Raw genomic sequence first — 15,734 nt, 5'->3', positions numbered from 1 at the left:
AGCCTGCCCTGAATACGAGGCATAATGTGGTCTGACGATGATAGTCACCAACATATTACAGTTCTTGGGGTGAGAACACCATTTTTAAGCATGCCATATTTTGCACTTCCTTTTGATTGTCATAATTAAACATATTAAGAGTTGATACTTGATATAAAATAAGATTCCCAAAACAGATGAAACAGGCTGAAATTACTCTGATAGTCAATTCTTTTTCAAAATCTTTGTTAAATAAGAAACAGTGAAAAAATTGAAAATTTATATGACCGGCGTGAAGGGAATTTTTATTTGACAGTACACCTGAACTTTATACATTGGTATACATTGTGTATCTTCCAAATTACAAAGTAAGATGTAAACCTGGTTGGCAAATTGGGAAGAAATTGTAATGTTCAAAATTGGATTTTTGTTTTTATTAAAGCTCTTATCATCATGATCATAACTGAAGCCTCATCCTCCTTATTGTTCCAATTATAAGTGAAATTCAAGTCACACCAGCCAAGACATCACATTTGTGATCACAACCATATTAACATGGGAAATGTTTAATTCCCACCTGGAACTTTGTCCTGACCGTGACATTTGCTACAGACTTAGGGCAGAATATTGTTCTCTGAACAGGTCCAGATCTAACTAGTGATATTTGATATCCATGTTTGACCACAGATGTACCTAGTTTAGATTTGTCTTTGAAATAAGGAGTTTGGTTTAAAATGTAATCGGTAAAGCTGACAGCATCCATTAGTTGACAGTATTGGAGATGGTCAGTATGTTGAACTTCTAGAGGGAGAAGCTAAAAGACCATGCAAAGTATTTATATCATGGCCTGATATTAATATTACCCACAATCATAGACTTTTTGTGTGACCAAGGGATGCATCTCAGCACATCCAATGTGTGGCACCTTAGACAACTTGGACACCTGTTCCCCCTCACTACCTAGTCTTGAAGTTGATAGTCTTCACCTTAAGGACAACTTTGGTGCTTTTTTGTGTGACTTGGAAGTGAGCAACACCATCCCCAGAGGAACCAAGAGTTTGTAATCCCTGTGTCTTATGTTTGAGAAATAACAAATATCGGACATTTTATACATATTTATTTAATCTTATTTGTAACAAAACAAAACAGAAATCATGAACCCACAGTGTTGTGATAATACCTCTCCTTAAGACATGATCTAAAATGTTTTAGAAGCCATGCTAGTAGTTCAAATATTCCACATTAATAGAACTACAGCATGACAATTTCAATATGGAACATTTTGAATGTGCCGTGTTAATGTTACCATGATTACTGTAATAATCATGCTTGGACAAAACTGACATTGTTTACATCAATTTCAAACAATAAAACTGATGAATCATGCATTAACATCATAAACACAGTTAACATTTTTAGATGATAACATCAGTCATTCTATAAATTGTTACAAATACCACAGGATTATTGGACTGTCAATAAACATGTAACAATCTGGAGAACCAAAGAGAACATTTTTAATAGCCTCTTGATAATATTCAGTTGTCCAGAAGATTTGAATAGTGTAATTCTCAAAAAGGCACAAGATCCATTCTCTATTCTGTCTTTCGTGAATCTGCCAGTGTCCAATAAGAGAAATTGAAACTCTAACATAAATATCTACATCAATTCATTTACTCAATTCTTACACAACTGAGCTTTATCATGATTTATTGATTATGTTCACTTTTTGGCAACTTTAGCAATTTTACGGGGAGGTTCCCAACGTAAACATGGTGCTTCTATTGTAATCGGAGGACGTTTGTACTGGGCACTCTTTAAATGCTCTTCTACTAGCTTGGGTGTCACACAAATCACATGCTGCCCTTTCCAGTACTTCACCATGTTGAGTGACTGCAATGTGCTGATAATGTCATTCTGGGTGATGCTTGTCATGCGACTCAAGTCACGAATTGAAAGGGTTCCACGGAAATCTCGCAAAATCTCCAACAATACCCATGACCAGTAACTTCGGTAACTCAACTTTCCAAGATCTGACAGGGGCTTTTCCGGTGAACCAACTGTCCCTTCCAGTTTTGACAACTCATAGCTGAAAGCAATCAGAAACTTTCCATACCCTTTCCGTTGGAATGGTGGAAGGGTGAGTATACAGGCAACATTGTTACCATCAGGAGATTCTTTTTCTTTGGAGAAGTATCCCACAAGATGACACCCTTGTCGATCAACTTCTGTCAAGATGTAGAAAAGGAAGGGTTCTACATCAAAATACAGAGTTTTGTGATCAAGAAACATCTTAGCAAGAAGGCAAAGGTTCTGGCAGTAGATTTTGGCATCTTTTCCGTCAACCTCAAACAACGACACTGTGCCTTTTCTGTAGATTTCCTTTCCAGGAGGATAGCGCCACGTGCACTGGGTTTGATGGTATCGGTATGTTTTCTCAAGACGCATATATTTCAAACAGTATTCACAAATCCATAATTTTGACTGCTTTCCATACTCTTCTGGGTAAGGTGAAAAGTACCAGGCATCGATTTCATATTTCCCAATTTGAACTTTATCGATATATTTCACTTTCGTGATTGCTTCGTGTTCCTTTTCTAAAGCCGCCGTTGTTGGGTCCATTTCTGCGTACGTTTTCTGGACATGGTTGATCTCATCATGCTTTCTTTTCTGATTTCTCGTGATCTTTCGATCGGTCCCGTCGCTCAAATCAGTCAGGTTAATCGTAAGATCTTTCACCTTACTTTGCTGGTCGTCAATTTTATGAGACAAATCAAACTTGTCTAATTCCACCCATTCATCTAAACGACGATTGAAACCGTCGTAGTGAACATAGAATTCCTTACCGCCAACATCAGTAAGTCTTGTTTGAATTATTTCCGCAACATGCCAAGAATTGTCCGATCGTTGCACTAGAAAATGATCTCCAATATCGGGATTAATCTCTTCAGTATGATTGCTATCCTTCCGTTCGTCTCTAGCCATACCTGGTGTGTTTTTAGCATTCGTATGGTTAGAATTTAACTGAGAAGACGCCATTTCATACAAAGCTTTCTTCTCAATATCCGCCATGATGGGTAACCTACTTTGATGTATACTACTTAGGGCACAACTAACAATATTTTTATTAGTGAAATGATAAGAAAATGTGATTATATATTTCTCTAAGATACAGAAGACTATAAACAAAAATATATGACAATTAATTCTAAATATTATGTACATGATTATACGATACTGACACGTATTATTTCATAAACAACAGATATTATGTCCCCGACCTGTATGGCGGATACGCATAGCAGTATCCTTCTAAAAATAGATTACATGCCTGGCGATTCACTGCGGACTTAGGCTTTGTTGACAACATGGCGGAAAATGGACTAGACGATAAGCTGTTACAGAAAACAGCGGTCGACATGAAGGCGTCAGGCGACATATTACAAACACGGTTACCTGATTTATATTCTCACCATCTAGATCTGCAAGGCCGACCTGGATCGCAGTTGAGCGATAGATTGACGTTCACTGATAAGAAAGGCAATTCCGTCTCTGCTTATCCAGTGATTGTTGATCTCCGACGGCTAATGCAACTAGGCACAACTGAATCAATGATCAAAGGGGTAGGGTACAACATGAACGCTTTCTTTTCTGGACTTGGCAGTATTATTTATGTTTTCTTTAACTCTTTTGAATGATTGCTTTAAACTGTTATGTCAGTCTACCAAAATACATTTTCTCCCTAGGTTTTATGTATCCTTTATTCGATTCCTGCCAGTTGAAGTATTTGTTTGTTTGTTGATTAACGCTTCAGTGAGCAATATTCTACCTATATGACAGCGGTCTGTAAATAACTGAGTCTGGACCAGTGATTGATATCATGAGCATCGACCCTTGCAATTGAGATACAATGACATGCATCAACCAAGTTAGCGAGCCTGACCACCTGATCCGGTTAGTCACTGCTTACAAGCATGGGTTGCAGAAGACCTATTCTAACCTGAATGAGTTAACTGCTGAAGTAGCTGAATAATTATTATCTCATGCTTATCTATCAATGATTGCCACTATTTTTTCCACACTGGAATATTGTAGGAAGTAGGGGGCAAACTGTGAACATCATTTTGCTTTTACTTTTGTGGTTTAGTAAGCATCTACCAACAATCATCTTCCCGAGGCAAGGGCGTTAACTGACTATTAAAGTCCAGTTTCCACCCTTGCTGAATAGTCTGGAATTCTGGAGTTACATTTTGGCTGGGCTAAATTTAATTAGTCTAGGCACAGTCCAATCAAAATCACATGATGAACTAGACATCCGTTTCGCAAGCACCATGGATTTCAACATGCAGGTTTCAGTTGAATGCAGGATTTGTAAAGGATGTGTACCGCCAACTGATATTTTGCAAATCTTTTCATGTTTTTAATCAAGTTATTTTAATGCACTTTGCAATGTTAGACCCGTTCTATTGCAATATAGATTTTGATTATTGATCAGGTCGTCTTTGACTGGACGCCACCATTTTGTTTGAAGCAACAGCAAGTAATATGAGAAGGGGAATCTGATTGGTCAATAGGAGGGACATAGAAGGGACAATAGCCAGTAGAATTGAGCCTGGCAGTTCCAGCTTAGTTCGGCAAGGGTAGAAACTGGACTTTTACTGTCAGTTAACATCCTTGCCTTTGGAAGATGGCCAACAATAGATAATGTCACTTGTTCCATAGCAAGTCTGATTAACATTATCCAAAATACATTATATAATTATTGTGTTTCAGGTTTCCAACAAAGACCTCTTGCATGCTGTTGTAGCTCTGTATGATGTGTCCCTGTCGGAGATGACACCAGATGTGTTGTATGCAACTGTTTGTGACAAGTGGGCCCGCACAGTTGTACTTGTCAGGGATATCAAAGGTGGATTTAAAAGCTTAATAATGCTAAATATCAGTAATAAGCTATAATCTCTTGCAAACTTCATGTCCATTATTCCATCATGTAACAGGTTTCCTTTTGGATGCAAGTACTGACCAGTGGTGATTAAAGTTACTATTGTGCTCATGAACATATGGTTTCCAGTTACCTTGACAATTGAGGGTCATGCAGACTTCATTATTATTTTTTATCTTTTCCTGCATTACTACCTTAATGCCACTTCTGCTGTTCTTTGACTAGGACTTAGGAGACACAGCTGTGAGAGGTCCTGGCTACAGAAATTGTTGTACCCACCAGTTGTGTGGCTTACTTCCTCCCGCAGCCACCATCACATATAACCACATCACTACTGGTCATTGGACTGTACAGACGTTTAAGAATAAAGCTCCCCAGTTTGAAGGACCAGACAGAATTCTTTCCTTATCCCTGATAACTGATACATTCTCAGTTGTATATATAATAGCCTACCTTAGCGTATATCTCGGCTGATTTTGGCTCTTTCCTGGGCTTACATTGCGCATGTGTTATCCGCCATCTTGTTTTGCCATGTTGTCACGTTTGCATGTCTTGTGCCTTCATAGTTCAATGTGTCTATCTCAGCTTATGACGACATCTGTTACTCTGGCGCTATCTGCGACCACAGCAGTTTCAAACATTAGATAATCAGTATACCTCTGGTGCCCCCGGCTTGCTCTCCTGTGCTAAAAGCACCTGATACATAGCATATGCATACGCCTCTGTTGCCAATAACTACTACTACCTCACGTCCGTCCAGGGCTCCTTTGGAGGACGCCTTAACACCTTTGCAGCCTCATACACATGCCTCTATCTCTCCCACGTCTTCTTCCTGTCATACTTCCAGATCCTCACACTCTAGACGTTGCCGATTCGTCTTACGAGTCAACTGCGATGGAGTTAGACACACACATGGGACTTAACCAAGTGCCGGATTGGATGGCGGACTGGTTGGCTTCGGTCGCTCCCTCCCCGGCTCCAGATGTTGACACAATTTGGTCCTCCCCTAAATCCATCCCATTGGATCCCATGCTCACAGATTTGATATCAGCCTTGGATGATGATTTCTCCAAACTGTCCCTCACTTTGGCTTTTAAGGCACCTCGTTACAAGAAGCTAGACTGGAATTCGGTGGTTGCTCAAGCCCTTATCTGTCTTGGCCTCGTCTGCCAGAACCATTGATCAGGATCTCATTGAGGACAATCCTAATCTGGTCTATTTTTTACGTACTATGATGTCATTTCAACAACGTCAAATCGACCATCTACGTAATCATATCCGCATGGCTTTGACGGAGATCATCACCACCAGGTACCTTGGTTATCTCGCCTTAAGGGTTTGGGATTCTGAGGTCAAGAGGCCTTGGAGTGCATCCTCACTATTCAATTGCGCTATCTCTGAAACCCCAAACGTGTCTCCAGCTTTGCCTGTGATGGTGTTCCAGCGTTTCGGCCTGCCACATATCAACCTATTCGCCACCAGCCAGAATGATCAACTCTGGACCTTCATCTCCCCGTTCCCTCTGGCTTGGGCGTTCACACATTTAGCATTCACTGGGTGCTTTTCCGCCACCTGTACTAATTACCAGGGTTCTGCAGAAGACTAAAAACACACTGAATCTATCACTGCTTTTGGTCATGCCTTGGAGGCTGGCATGGAATTGGTTTGTCGATCTTCAAGACATTGCCAGTCGCGACCCTCTTGAACTCCCAGGGTGGCCACATCTACTGGTCCATCCCCTCAGTCAGTTGCCACACAAGTTTTGACTCTTACACCTCGGAACTGACCCTGTGACCTCCCTGATAGTAATTACCCCGGACTTGGGGGTTTCATGTTTCCACTTATTCCAGCAGCTTGAATCAGAATTTAGAACTTGGCCAACTCACTTTTCTACTGTTCCCTTTTCCATGACTGGATTTCACACCTCCTACTCTCCCTATGGCCCTCTCTGTTCCATCTGATAAAAATGCATTAAGATGAGAAATGCAGGATAAGATAAAAAAAACTTTTTACATTTGGATACTTATCCAGCATAACTATGTCTAAGGTGCCCTCCGAAGGCTTTGCTACCTCCCCAATGAGTTTCAGATGTCCGTTACTGGCAGTGATGTGGTTATACGTGACCTCGCCACTTCTGGTCATGTGTTGGCTGTGGGAGGAAGTAAGCCACACAACTGGTTGGTACAACAACTTCTGTAGCCAGGACCTCTCACAGCTCTGTCTTCCTAGTCAAAGTACAGCAGTTGAAGATTGATTGATTGAATGATTCTGCCATGGAGTTAAAACTACAGCTGGCTTCTTGAATCACTGATAGTGATGTAGACATGGATTCTCTTTCTGATTAAATCCTCCTTGGGGCACTTATTGCACTTATTGCATTTTCCTTGCTCAAGAAAATCTATATGACATAGTTGTAACCATTTTCCTTAATAAAAAATGTTACCACACAAAAAACTTCGTTTTTGTATGATATACGACCACCCTTACGGGGCCTCACCCCCAACGGCGCCTCACGCCAGGGGGAGCAACTCTCACCCAAATCACTTTCCTTATGTCATCTGTAAGAGACAGACGTGTTGATTTTTCACACAAGACAAAAATAAGAGAAATCTATCGTTCGACAAGAACCATGGCTGACCAAACTGTATGTATGGTACATTTCTTTCTTTGCAAAGGCGTAATACCTCGCATTGTGAAGTTATAGAGTTGTAATAATACGCCACGTGCACGGTACCTTTGAATTCAAATGGCCGTAATGGCGTCCATATTGTAGTTCCACGGGCTGATACATGTAACACCAAGGCCATTAAGAAACGGCTTGGGGTTTTGTTATATCATACAGCATTGGTCTACAATTTTTTCCTTTACAAAACCCAAGGTGGTGTGTTAATTCATAAACTACACTTACCTTTTTTACGGGTTTTTACACCTTAGCGCGTAACACGCCCCTTTGGTGTTATAATTATACTACACATTGGCTATTAGTATCGCGTTACAAATCGCATTCTACATTACGCCTTTGCTTCTAGTTTCACAATTTATGCACGTTTCTTTCCGATCTTTATATCGCACTGATACACGTTGATACCCTTCCCGCCCACCTCAGAAATTACGGTCTTGTTTACAAGACCTTCAAACTGTGTACGGGTTGTTCTAAGACAGGCACGAACGCTGCCGAATATGTCTGGCGGAGGACATTGCCTTTACCCCCCGGGGCCCCCAAAAGAGACAAGTTGACTTGTTCCACTTTAAAGAGGTCTATTAAAGGCGGGGGTAGATATCAGATCTACTAAGACATCCCCCCCTCCCCATCTAAAAAGGGTAAAAAAGCTGCCGAGATTGTCTCCCCCGCTCCCTCTCCGGGGGCCGGGGGAGAAGGCTCGAGGGTCCCCGTAGTAAGCACTGCACCCTCTCCTGCACTGTCTTTGGCAGACTTTTCTGCGTTACTTAAGTCGCAGATGGCGTCGATGATGGAGGAGGTAAAGTCTCAGCTCCGAGAGGAGATGCGGACCGAGCCTTCCCCGTTGTCGTCGCCGGACGCGGCTTCGAGACCTTGTGATATGCCCGGCGTCGGCCGAGGCAGGCAACTTGGTCTCGGGGACGATCTCAGACCGGGCTTCGGCGCCGGCTCGAGGTCGCTCCCCAGCGGAGGGGTGGCGGGCGCCGGCCCGTGCACTACCGACGCACAATTTTTCCCTAGCGGAGCCAGACGCCTCTTCCGAGGCCGAGGCTTTCACTAGTGGATTCGTAGCCCGGAGCCAGGGGGGTTCCCTTGGTCTCGGGGACGATCCGAGACCGAGCTTCGGCTCCGGCTCGAGGTCGCTCCCTAGCGTAGTGGTGGCGGGCACCGGCCCGTGCACTACCGACGCACAATTTTCCCTAGCGGAGCCAGACGCCTCTTCCGAGGCCGAGGCGTCCACTAGTGGATACCTAGCCCGGAGCCAGGTTGGTTCCCTTTGTCTCGGGGACGATCCGAGACCGAGCTTCGGCTCCGGCTCGAGGTCGCTCCCCAGCGTAGTGGTGGCGGGCACCGGCCCGTGCACTACCGACGCACAATTTTCCCTAGCGGAGCCAGACGCCTCTTCCGAGGCCGAGGCGTCCACTAGTGGATACCTAGCCCGGAGCCAGGTTGGTTCCCTTTGTCTCGGGGACGATCCGAGACCGAGCTTCGGCTCCGGCTCGAGGTCGCTCCCCAGCGTAGTGGTGGCGGGCACCGGCCCGTGCACTACCGACGCACAATTTACCCTAGCGGAGCCAGACGCCTCTTCCGAGGCCAAGGCTTTCACTAGTGGATACCTAGCCCAGTGCCAGGTGGGTTCCCTTGAACCTCCGGCACCTCGGCACCGGGACTCGGCCTCGGGCCGGGTGCAGAGACACGTGCGGGACAGGATTGTCCATGTACTGCCTCAGGTTGCTGCGCCCATGCCAGAGTCGGAGACACCCAACTTGACTAAGGTCAAGCAGGGCCGGCGGTTGCCACCCCTTTCCCGTGTGCGGTGCGGAGTTGAAGGCTGCTTACATATGCTTCGAGGAGCAATATCATAATGCATGCCAACAGCTCCGTGTGTCCGTACACTCCGCGTATCTGTCGGCTGTACAGAGGGAGTTAGCGGGAGAGGGGCCGGCCGACTCTTCGGAGTTGGCCGCGCAACTAACATTATCTTGCGCGGGACGCTATTCGTAGCTGTGCATCGCAGATGATGTGCGCTGTTATGTGCATGCGCAGGCGGTGGATGTCGGTATCTAAATACTCGACTTACACACGCCAAGACCTACTTGCTTTGCCGTATAAGAGGGTGCCACCCTCTTCCCTGGGGCTCAGCAGGCGGTCCGAGAGGCTGCTCAATTGTATACTTCCATCAAAGACTCATAAGGCCTTGTTGGAGGTACCAAGCGTTAAAACCGCGTAAGCGGGCCTCTCCAATTGTCCCCTCCTACGCTAACGCACGGGTCAGACGTCCACACCTGCTTGGAAGCCGCCGCTTCCTTCAGGTATAAGGGCGCCGTGAGGAGCAAGAGAGGCACGGGCCGGGGCAAGGCAGCTGGTCGAGGCCAACAGCTTTTTCGCGGGGCTGGGAACGATGGGTTCCCATTAGCGCCCGAAGAGCCCCGGGTGAACCCATAGTCGCAAGTTATCGGGAAAACTCATCCGCTCCTCCACTTTTCCGGGATAAAGCACACACCGGTGCCTGCTACCCGAGAGAAGGCGGAATTCCTCCGTGCCGAGGTCGACGCACTTCTTATGAAAGCTGCGATCGAACCGGGTCCCGAGGGACAGGAAAGCGAGGGCTTCTACTCGACTTGTTTCCTAGTCACCAAACAGTGATCTCAACTGTCGAGACAGGAGAATGGCTAACGTCAATAGACTTAAAATACGCCTATCTCCACATACCAATACATCCAGAGTTCAAGAAATACCTGAGGTTTTCTTTCGACGGGAGGTGTTATCAGTTCAGGGTTCTACCATTCGGGATCTCCACGGCCCCGAGGGTGTTCACCAAGCTGATGTTGATTCCCGCCCAAGTGGCCAGGTCAAAAGGTCGGTTCTGCCATCCGTACCTCGACGACTAGGTTACTAAGAGCTCTATTGCAATCCCTGAGTCAGATAGCTACACAACAAGTGATAGATATTCTGATCACTCTAGGGTGGATGGTCAATCTCAAGAAGTCAGATCTGAGCCCCACTCAGAATCTAGTCTTCCTAGTGGCTAATTTCAACACGGTGAGAGGACGTGTATCTCTGTCACAAGATATCAAGTCCCTTAAGCGCAAGTCACACTGCTCGTACATGGCTCCAGTTACTGGACAACATGGCGGCGACAGTGGATTTGGTCTGGCGGGCGCGCTTGAGAATGAGTCCCATTCAACAAGCACTCCGTCGACTTTGGGCGAACTCGGAAGATCTCGAGACTGTGCTCGAGACTCCGTAGTGGCTCATTACACACCTCCAGTGGTGGACCGAGGTCGGGAATCACTCCCGTTCCGTCTCTCACAGTTCAAACAGACGCGTCACTCTCCGGCTGGGGAGGCGTTCTGAATGATCACACTGCCTCGGGACTATGGTCCCAGCAGGAGATCAAACTGCATATCAATGTGCTAGAACTGAGAGCGGTCAGGTTGGTGTTCCAACGCTTCCCGGATCTGCTTCGTGGCCAAGTGGTTCGTCTAGAAATGGACAACCAAACGGCGATGACTTACATCCGGAAGCAGGGGGGAACGGCGTCTCCGTCGCTTCGACGAAAGACGTGGCAGTTCCTACTATAGTGCGACTCTCACGATATCAGGGTGCTACCTGTTTATCTCCCGGGGGTGGACAACGTCCGTGCGGACGCTCTGTCTTGCCGGATCCTCGCTCCTCACGAGTGGAGGCTCGACCCGGGGATATTCGGGATTTTCTCCCTGTTATACAGGTCGTTACAGGTGGATCTGTTTGCGTCTGGGTTAAATAACCAGACACCAACGTTCTACTCCCGAGTCCACGACCCGAGGTCGGTGGCACCGGACGCCTTTCAGCTAGATTGGACGGACAGTTCTGTGGGCATTCTCCCCAGTACCTCTGATTTCCAAGGTCCTGTCTCAGCTAGGCACTCAGCCTGCGCGACTAATTGTGCTCCTGGCACCTCTTTAGTCGGCGCAGAGTGGGTTTCCAGTAATACTCAGGTTTCTGGCTCAGCCTCCTGTTATATTACCTTTACGACCGGACCTCCTATCCCAGAACGGGGCCCTCCACCCGAATCTCAGGATTCAATGGGTGGCTTGGCCACTGTCAGGAATCGCCTCCAGAAGAGCGGTATTCCTGCACGAGTTGCAGACACAATACTGGCTTCGCGGAGGGATTCGACAAACGTTCAGTACGATAGATAGGCCTGCTATGCGCCCAGGTGTGTCGATAGAGGGATTGCAGATCTTTTTTCTGCAGATCTCGTATCCGTGCTTGAGTTTCTCCAGTCGCGACTAGATGACGGCCTGGCCGCATCAACAGTCCGAGGGTACTCTACAGCTATCGCAGCTTTTCACGTCCCTGTCGACGGGGCACTTCTGGGTGCACACCCATTAGTGCAGCGCTTTTTAGCAGGTGTGGACAGGATCCGACCGCCAGTCCGGCGGATCAGTCCCCCTTGGGACTTGTCAATCATTCTAGATTGGCTGTCCGGTCCTTCCTTTCGGGATCTGTCGTCTCTCTCTCTTCAGCTGTTGAGCTGGGAGACGGCGTTCCTTGTGGTGGTAACGTCCGGCAGACGGGTAGGCGACATTCGTGTTATGTCAGCCGATCCCAAAATAACTGTCTTCCATGGGGTCGATAAATATCACCGGGACAGTCAGTTTTCGTCTACCGGACTATTACCGTCCTAGGGTCGCACACGATTCCACGTGAACGGCTCCTATTGAGCTACCCGCTCTTTCACAGCCTTCCTCGTCGGGGACCACTGCAAGACATGCTCATGTCTTGGATGTCTGCACGACTCTCAAGGCCTATATCAGCAGAAATATGGGTGTCCGTAAGGATAACCAACTATTTTGCTGTTACTGCGGTAGGAAGGTTGGCTCACCTGCGAGTAAACAATCTATCTCGAGGTGGATAGTTTCAAACATTTGTACAGCGTATACGCTTACAGGCAGGGACCCCCCTACCAGGTTGTAGGCTCATTAGGTTAGAGCAGTGGCTGCGTCAAAAGCGTACGCCGCGGCTCTGCCCATTGAGCAGATCTGCTCCGCGGCTATTTGGAGCCAGCCGAGCACGATTCATCAAACCTTACCAACTCGACAAACACTCAAGCGAGCGTACTCGGTTTGGTCAGTCAGTTCTCCGAACTGGGCAAAGTTCTAATCTCTAGCTGATTGAGCATTCGAGATTTTAGACAGTCTTCCGGTTATACTGCTCAGTAATGGTCCGGATTTTATCTTCTGCGGTCGATAAATATCAGTCGTTACTACTCGATAATACTCGTATTTTGCGCACGCACTCCTTCGATCCTCGGGGACCCTCTGGCCTAGCTCAGCGCTGGTTATGGTCTCTCGTGATCTACGCCCTTATATCACTTGTTCAAAAAAGTGTGGGGGGGTGGGAGGTGTTTCGAGTTCTCAACTTATGACAAGCCGCAAAAACAGGCTTTATCATAATATATGGTCGACCACGCCCTGTCTCTAGCCCCCGCCTTTCGACGGTGGTGCCTCACGATAAGGTTGGTTCCATTTATTGAACTCAATATTTTATTCTGTTGAATAATCAAATACGATGTATTTATTTACGCCTGTTGCTGACGGATGCCACTTCCTAGATTATCTTTGGGAGTCTGTCTTGATGCAATAAGTGCCCCAAGGAGGATTTAATCAGAAAGAGAATTTTACAAACCTGTAGAGGTTATGAATTCTCTGATGAAATCCTCCTTGGGGCACGGCCACCCACCTCCCCACATTCCGTCAGCATTTGACATATGGAAAGTGATTTGGGTGAGAGTTGCTCCCCCTGGCGTGAGGCGCCGTTGGGGGTGAGGCCCCGTAAGGGTGGTCGTATATCATACAAAAACGAAGTTTTTTGTGTGGTAACATTTTTTATTAAGGAAAATGGTTACAACTATGTCATATAGATTTTCTTGAGCAAGGAAAATGCAATAAGTGCAATAAGTGCCCCAAGGAGGATTTCATCAGAGAATTCATAACCTCTACAGGTTTGTAAAAATTTATATATAACATTTTATATTGTATCAGAGGGTCTCTATTACTGGCGGGAGACAAAATAAACAAAAGTTTTTATGTTTAATTTATTTCTTGGAGTGGCTGCTGTTCAGTAGGGATGACAGGCCTAAACATTTTGTTAGTTATATAGTCAAAAGTCATAAGAAGTATATTGTACAAAAGGCCTCCGGCCGATATACACAAGAGAAAGTTAGGCATATAAATATATTCATAAATGTTACACATAGGGATGGATATACATGTTGTTTAATTTGTTCATTTCTTTGGCCAATGCATGTTTAGTATAATGAGCGAGAGAAAAATATGTAGTGATGTTTTTTCATTTATTCATTTTATTGTTGTTTAAGCTTCAGGACACTTGTTCTATTCTATTCCTATAATTAATGGGCATATGCTGGACCTGGTCATTTGATCTACCGGGTAGTCAGTCTCTATTGAGCTTGTGACAAACTAAGGTTGAGTTTTATACTCATTACACCTAGCATGCCTAGTGGACATTGGTCCGGTCTGCAGCAGCTTCTTCACGGGAATTCATCTTCTCTCTTTCACTAGAGACAGAGGAAAGTCTGAATACAGCTAAACAGAGTGGAGAGAAAGACAGAAAGGTATCTGAGGCTGATGGAGACAAGGATGCTGACAAGTCTCATGTGATAGATGAAGAAACAGACACCTATGAGGGGGAAGATGCCACGACCAGTGTATTTGCTGACATCTTTAGTGACAGTGAAGAGGAAGAGGAGGAAGAAGAGGAGAGGTGAGAAAAATACTTTTTTTGTAGTAAACCTGTATACACATTCAATCATCTCCATTACATCTTTTATCATATGACATGTAGACATATATATACCAATCAGTTAATTACTCTCAGAGGTCTGCAGACTAGACATTGTTTAACTGGAACTTCACTACAGCACATGGCAGTATGAATGTTGAGTGTTTCTGCAGATGATATTTAATGATAAGTGTGAATTGAGAAGTTAGTTTTTATATAACAAATAGGACCTAAGTTCAAATTCCTTCATCTCCAATTTGTTCTGAAGGAGAATTTAATAAAATGCGTTGACACTGGTGACTATTTCTTTGAATATGTTTCTTTTCTTTGATCACTTGAAGAATATAGTTAACACCTGAATGTGGCTTTGTTTTATGAGTGATTTTCCTGACACTTCATATAATGTACAGTTAAAAGTTACAGTATGTCCTGGGATCCTTGAGGATTTCTGCAACAGTACTTTAATCTAGGATCCCCAAATGTTATGACTTTGATTGCCATTCTTTATTTCAAACATGGCAAACAATAGACCCTTGATAAAACTGTTGCAGTGATGAAGAAGACTTCTCCAAAGGCATTGGTACTTTCATAAAGACAGTGTCTGAGAGGAGAAAGAAGCGGAGGACACAAAATAGCCGAATAGAGTCGGGTCAGATTGGTATTGAGAACAGACTACTGGCATGTGCCACATTTGAGAAGAAATTTGTGTAAGAGTATTTATTATTTGTGTATATGTTACAGTCAATAGCTATAATCAGGCAATATGTATATTGACTAAAGATTTCTGTCAATATGTATCTTGACTAATTCAGTCAGGCAATGTACATTTTGAAAGAAATTTTCAGTCAATATGCATGTTCCCTGAAAAATGAGACTGGATTTTAGACAGATTGACTGAAATAAATTAGACTCCCTAATTTAATCTCCTTATTTTAATTTGGATCTATTTTTATCTAAAATGATCAAAGTAACTTCACTAAGTATGCAGTTTACACAATATATTCAAGGCAATCATATGTCATCTTCCCGAGGCAAGGGAGTTAACTGACTATAAAAAGCCCAGTTTCAGGAACAAACAAGGCTGGAATTTGGGGTGGGTTTAGTCAAGGGAGGAAACTGAACTTTTCGTTTTATCAAAATCAATCATCAAAATAGCTTAAAGAGCCTTGAATTTGTACAAAATGACACATACTTTTTAATCAAAGTGAGATTTATCACAGTGATATATTTGTGTGCCAAACACCCTGAAGAATTCATGATAGGCTTAATTTATTTTTTTGTTGGATGAAAAATATGTCTTGCTGGAAAATGTGTGATGGTCATACTGCTTTTTAGGTGTTAAGA

At 44.7% G+C, this 15,734-nt stretch overlaps 2 protein-coding genes across 3 annotated transcripts in view; one reads left to right on the top strand and one right to left on the bottom strand.

The window, feature by feature from the left end:
- Positions 1-1,079: 1,079 nt before the first annotated feature.
- On the bottom strand, positions 1,080-3,084 carry LOC124128275 (histone acetyltransferase KAT8-like). Its single transcript, XM_046491654.2, has one exon. It carries the CDS (start codon positions 3,049-3,051, stop codon positions 1,702-1,704), a length of 1,350 nt encoding a protein of 449 aa, XP_046347610.1. The 5' UTR covers positions 3,052-3,084; the 3' UTR covers positions 1,080-1,701.
- A 244-nt stretch (positions 3,085-3,328) lies between these two features.
- LOC124127862 overlaps positions 3,329-15,734 on the top strand; it is a 37,619-nt gene continuing 25,213 nt past the window's right edge. For both annotated transcript variants that reach the window (XM_048399777.1, XM_048399776.1), the window contains exons 1-4: positions 3,329-3,602; positions 4,753-4,888; positions 14,171-14,372; positions 14,942-15,097. In XM_048399777.1, coding sequence (XP_048255734.1) covers positions 3,348-3,602; positions 4,753-4,888; positions 14,171-14,372; positions 14,942-15,097 — 749 coding nt within the window. In that variant the 5' untranslated portion in view covers positions 3,329-3,347. The remainder of the gene's footprint in view (positions 3,603-4,752; positions 4,889-14,170; positions 14,373-14,941; positions 15,098-15,734) is intronic.

Source organism: Haliotis rufescens, unplaced genomic scaffold (genome assembly GCF_023055435.1).
Source record: "Haliotis rufescens isolate VD_foot unplaced genomic scaffold, xgHalRufe1.0.p SCAF_2, whole genome shotgun sequence".
Classification (NCBI taxonomy): domain Eukaryota; kingdom Metazoa; phylum Mollusca; class Gastropoda; order Lepetellida; family Haliotidae; genus Haliotis; species Haliotis rufescens.
Note: the sequence above shows the minus strand (reverse complement) of the source record. Positions and strands in the feature narration are given on the sequence as shown.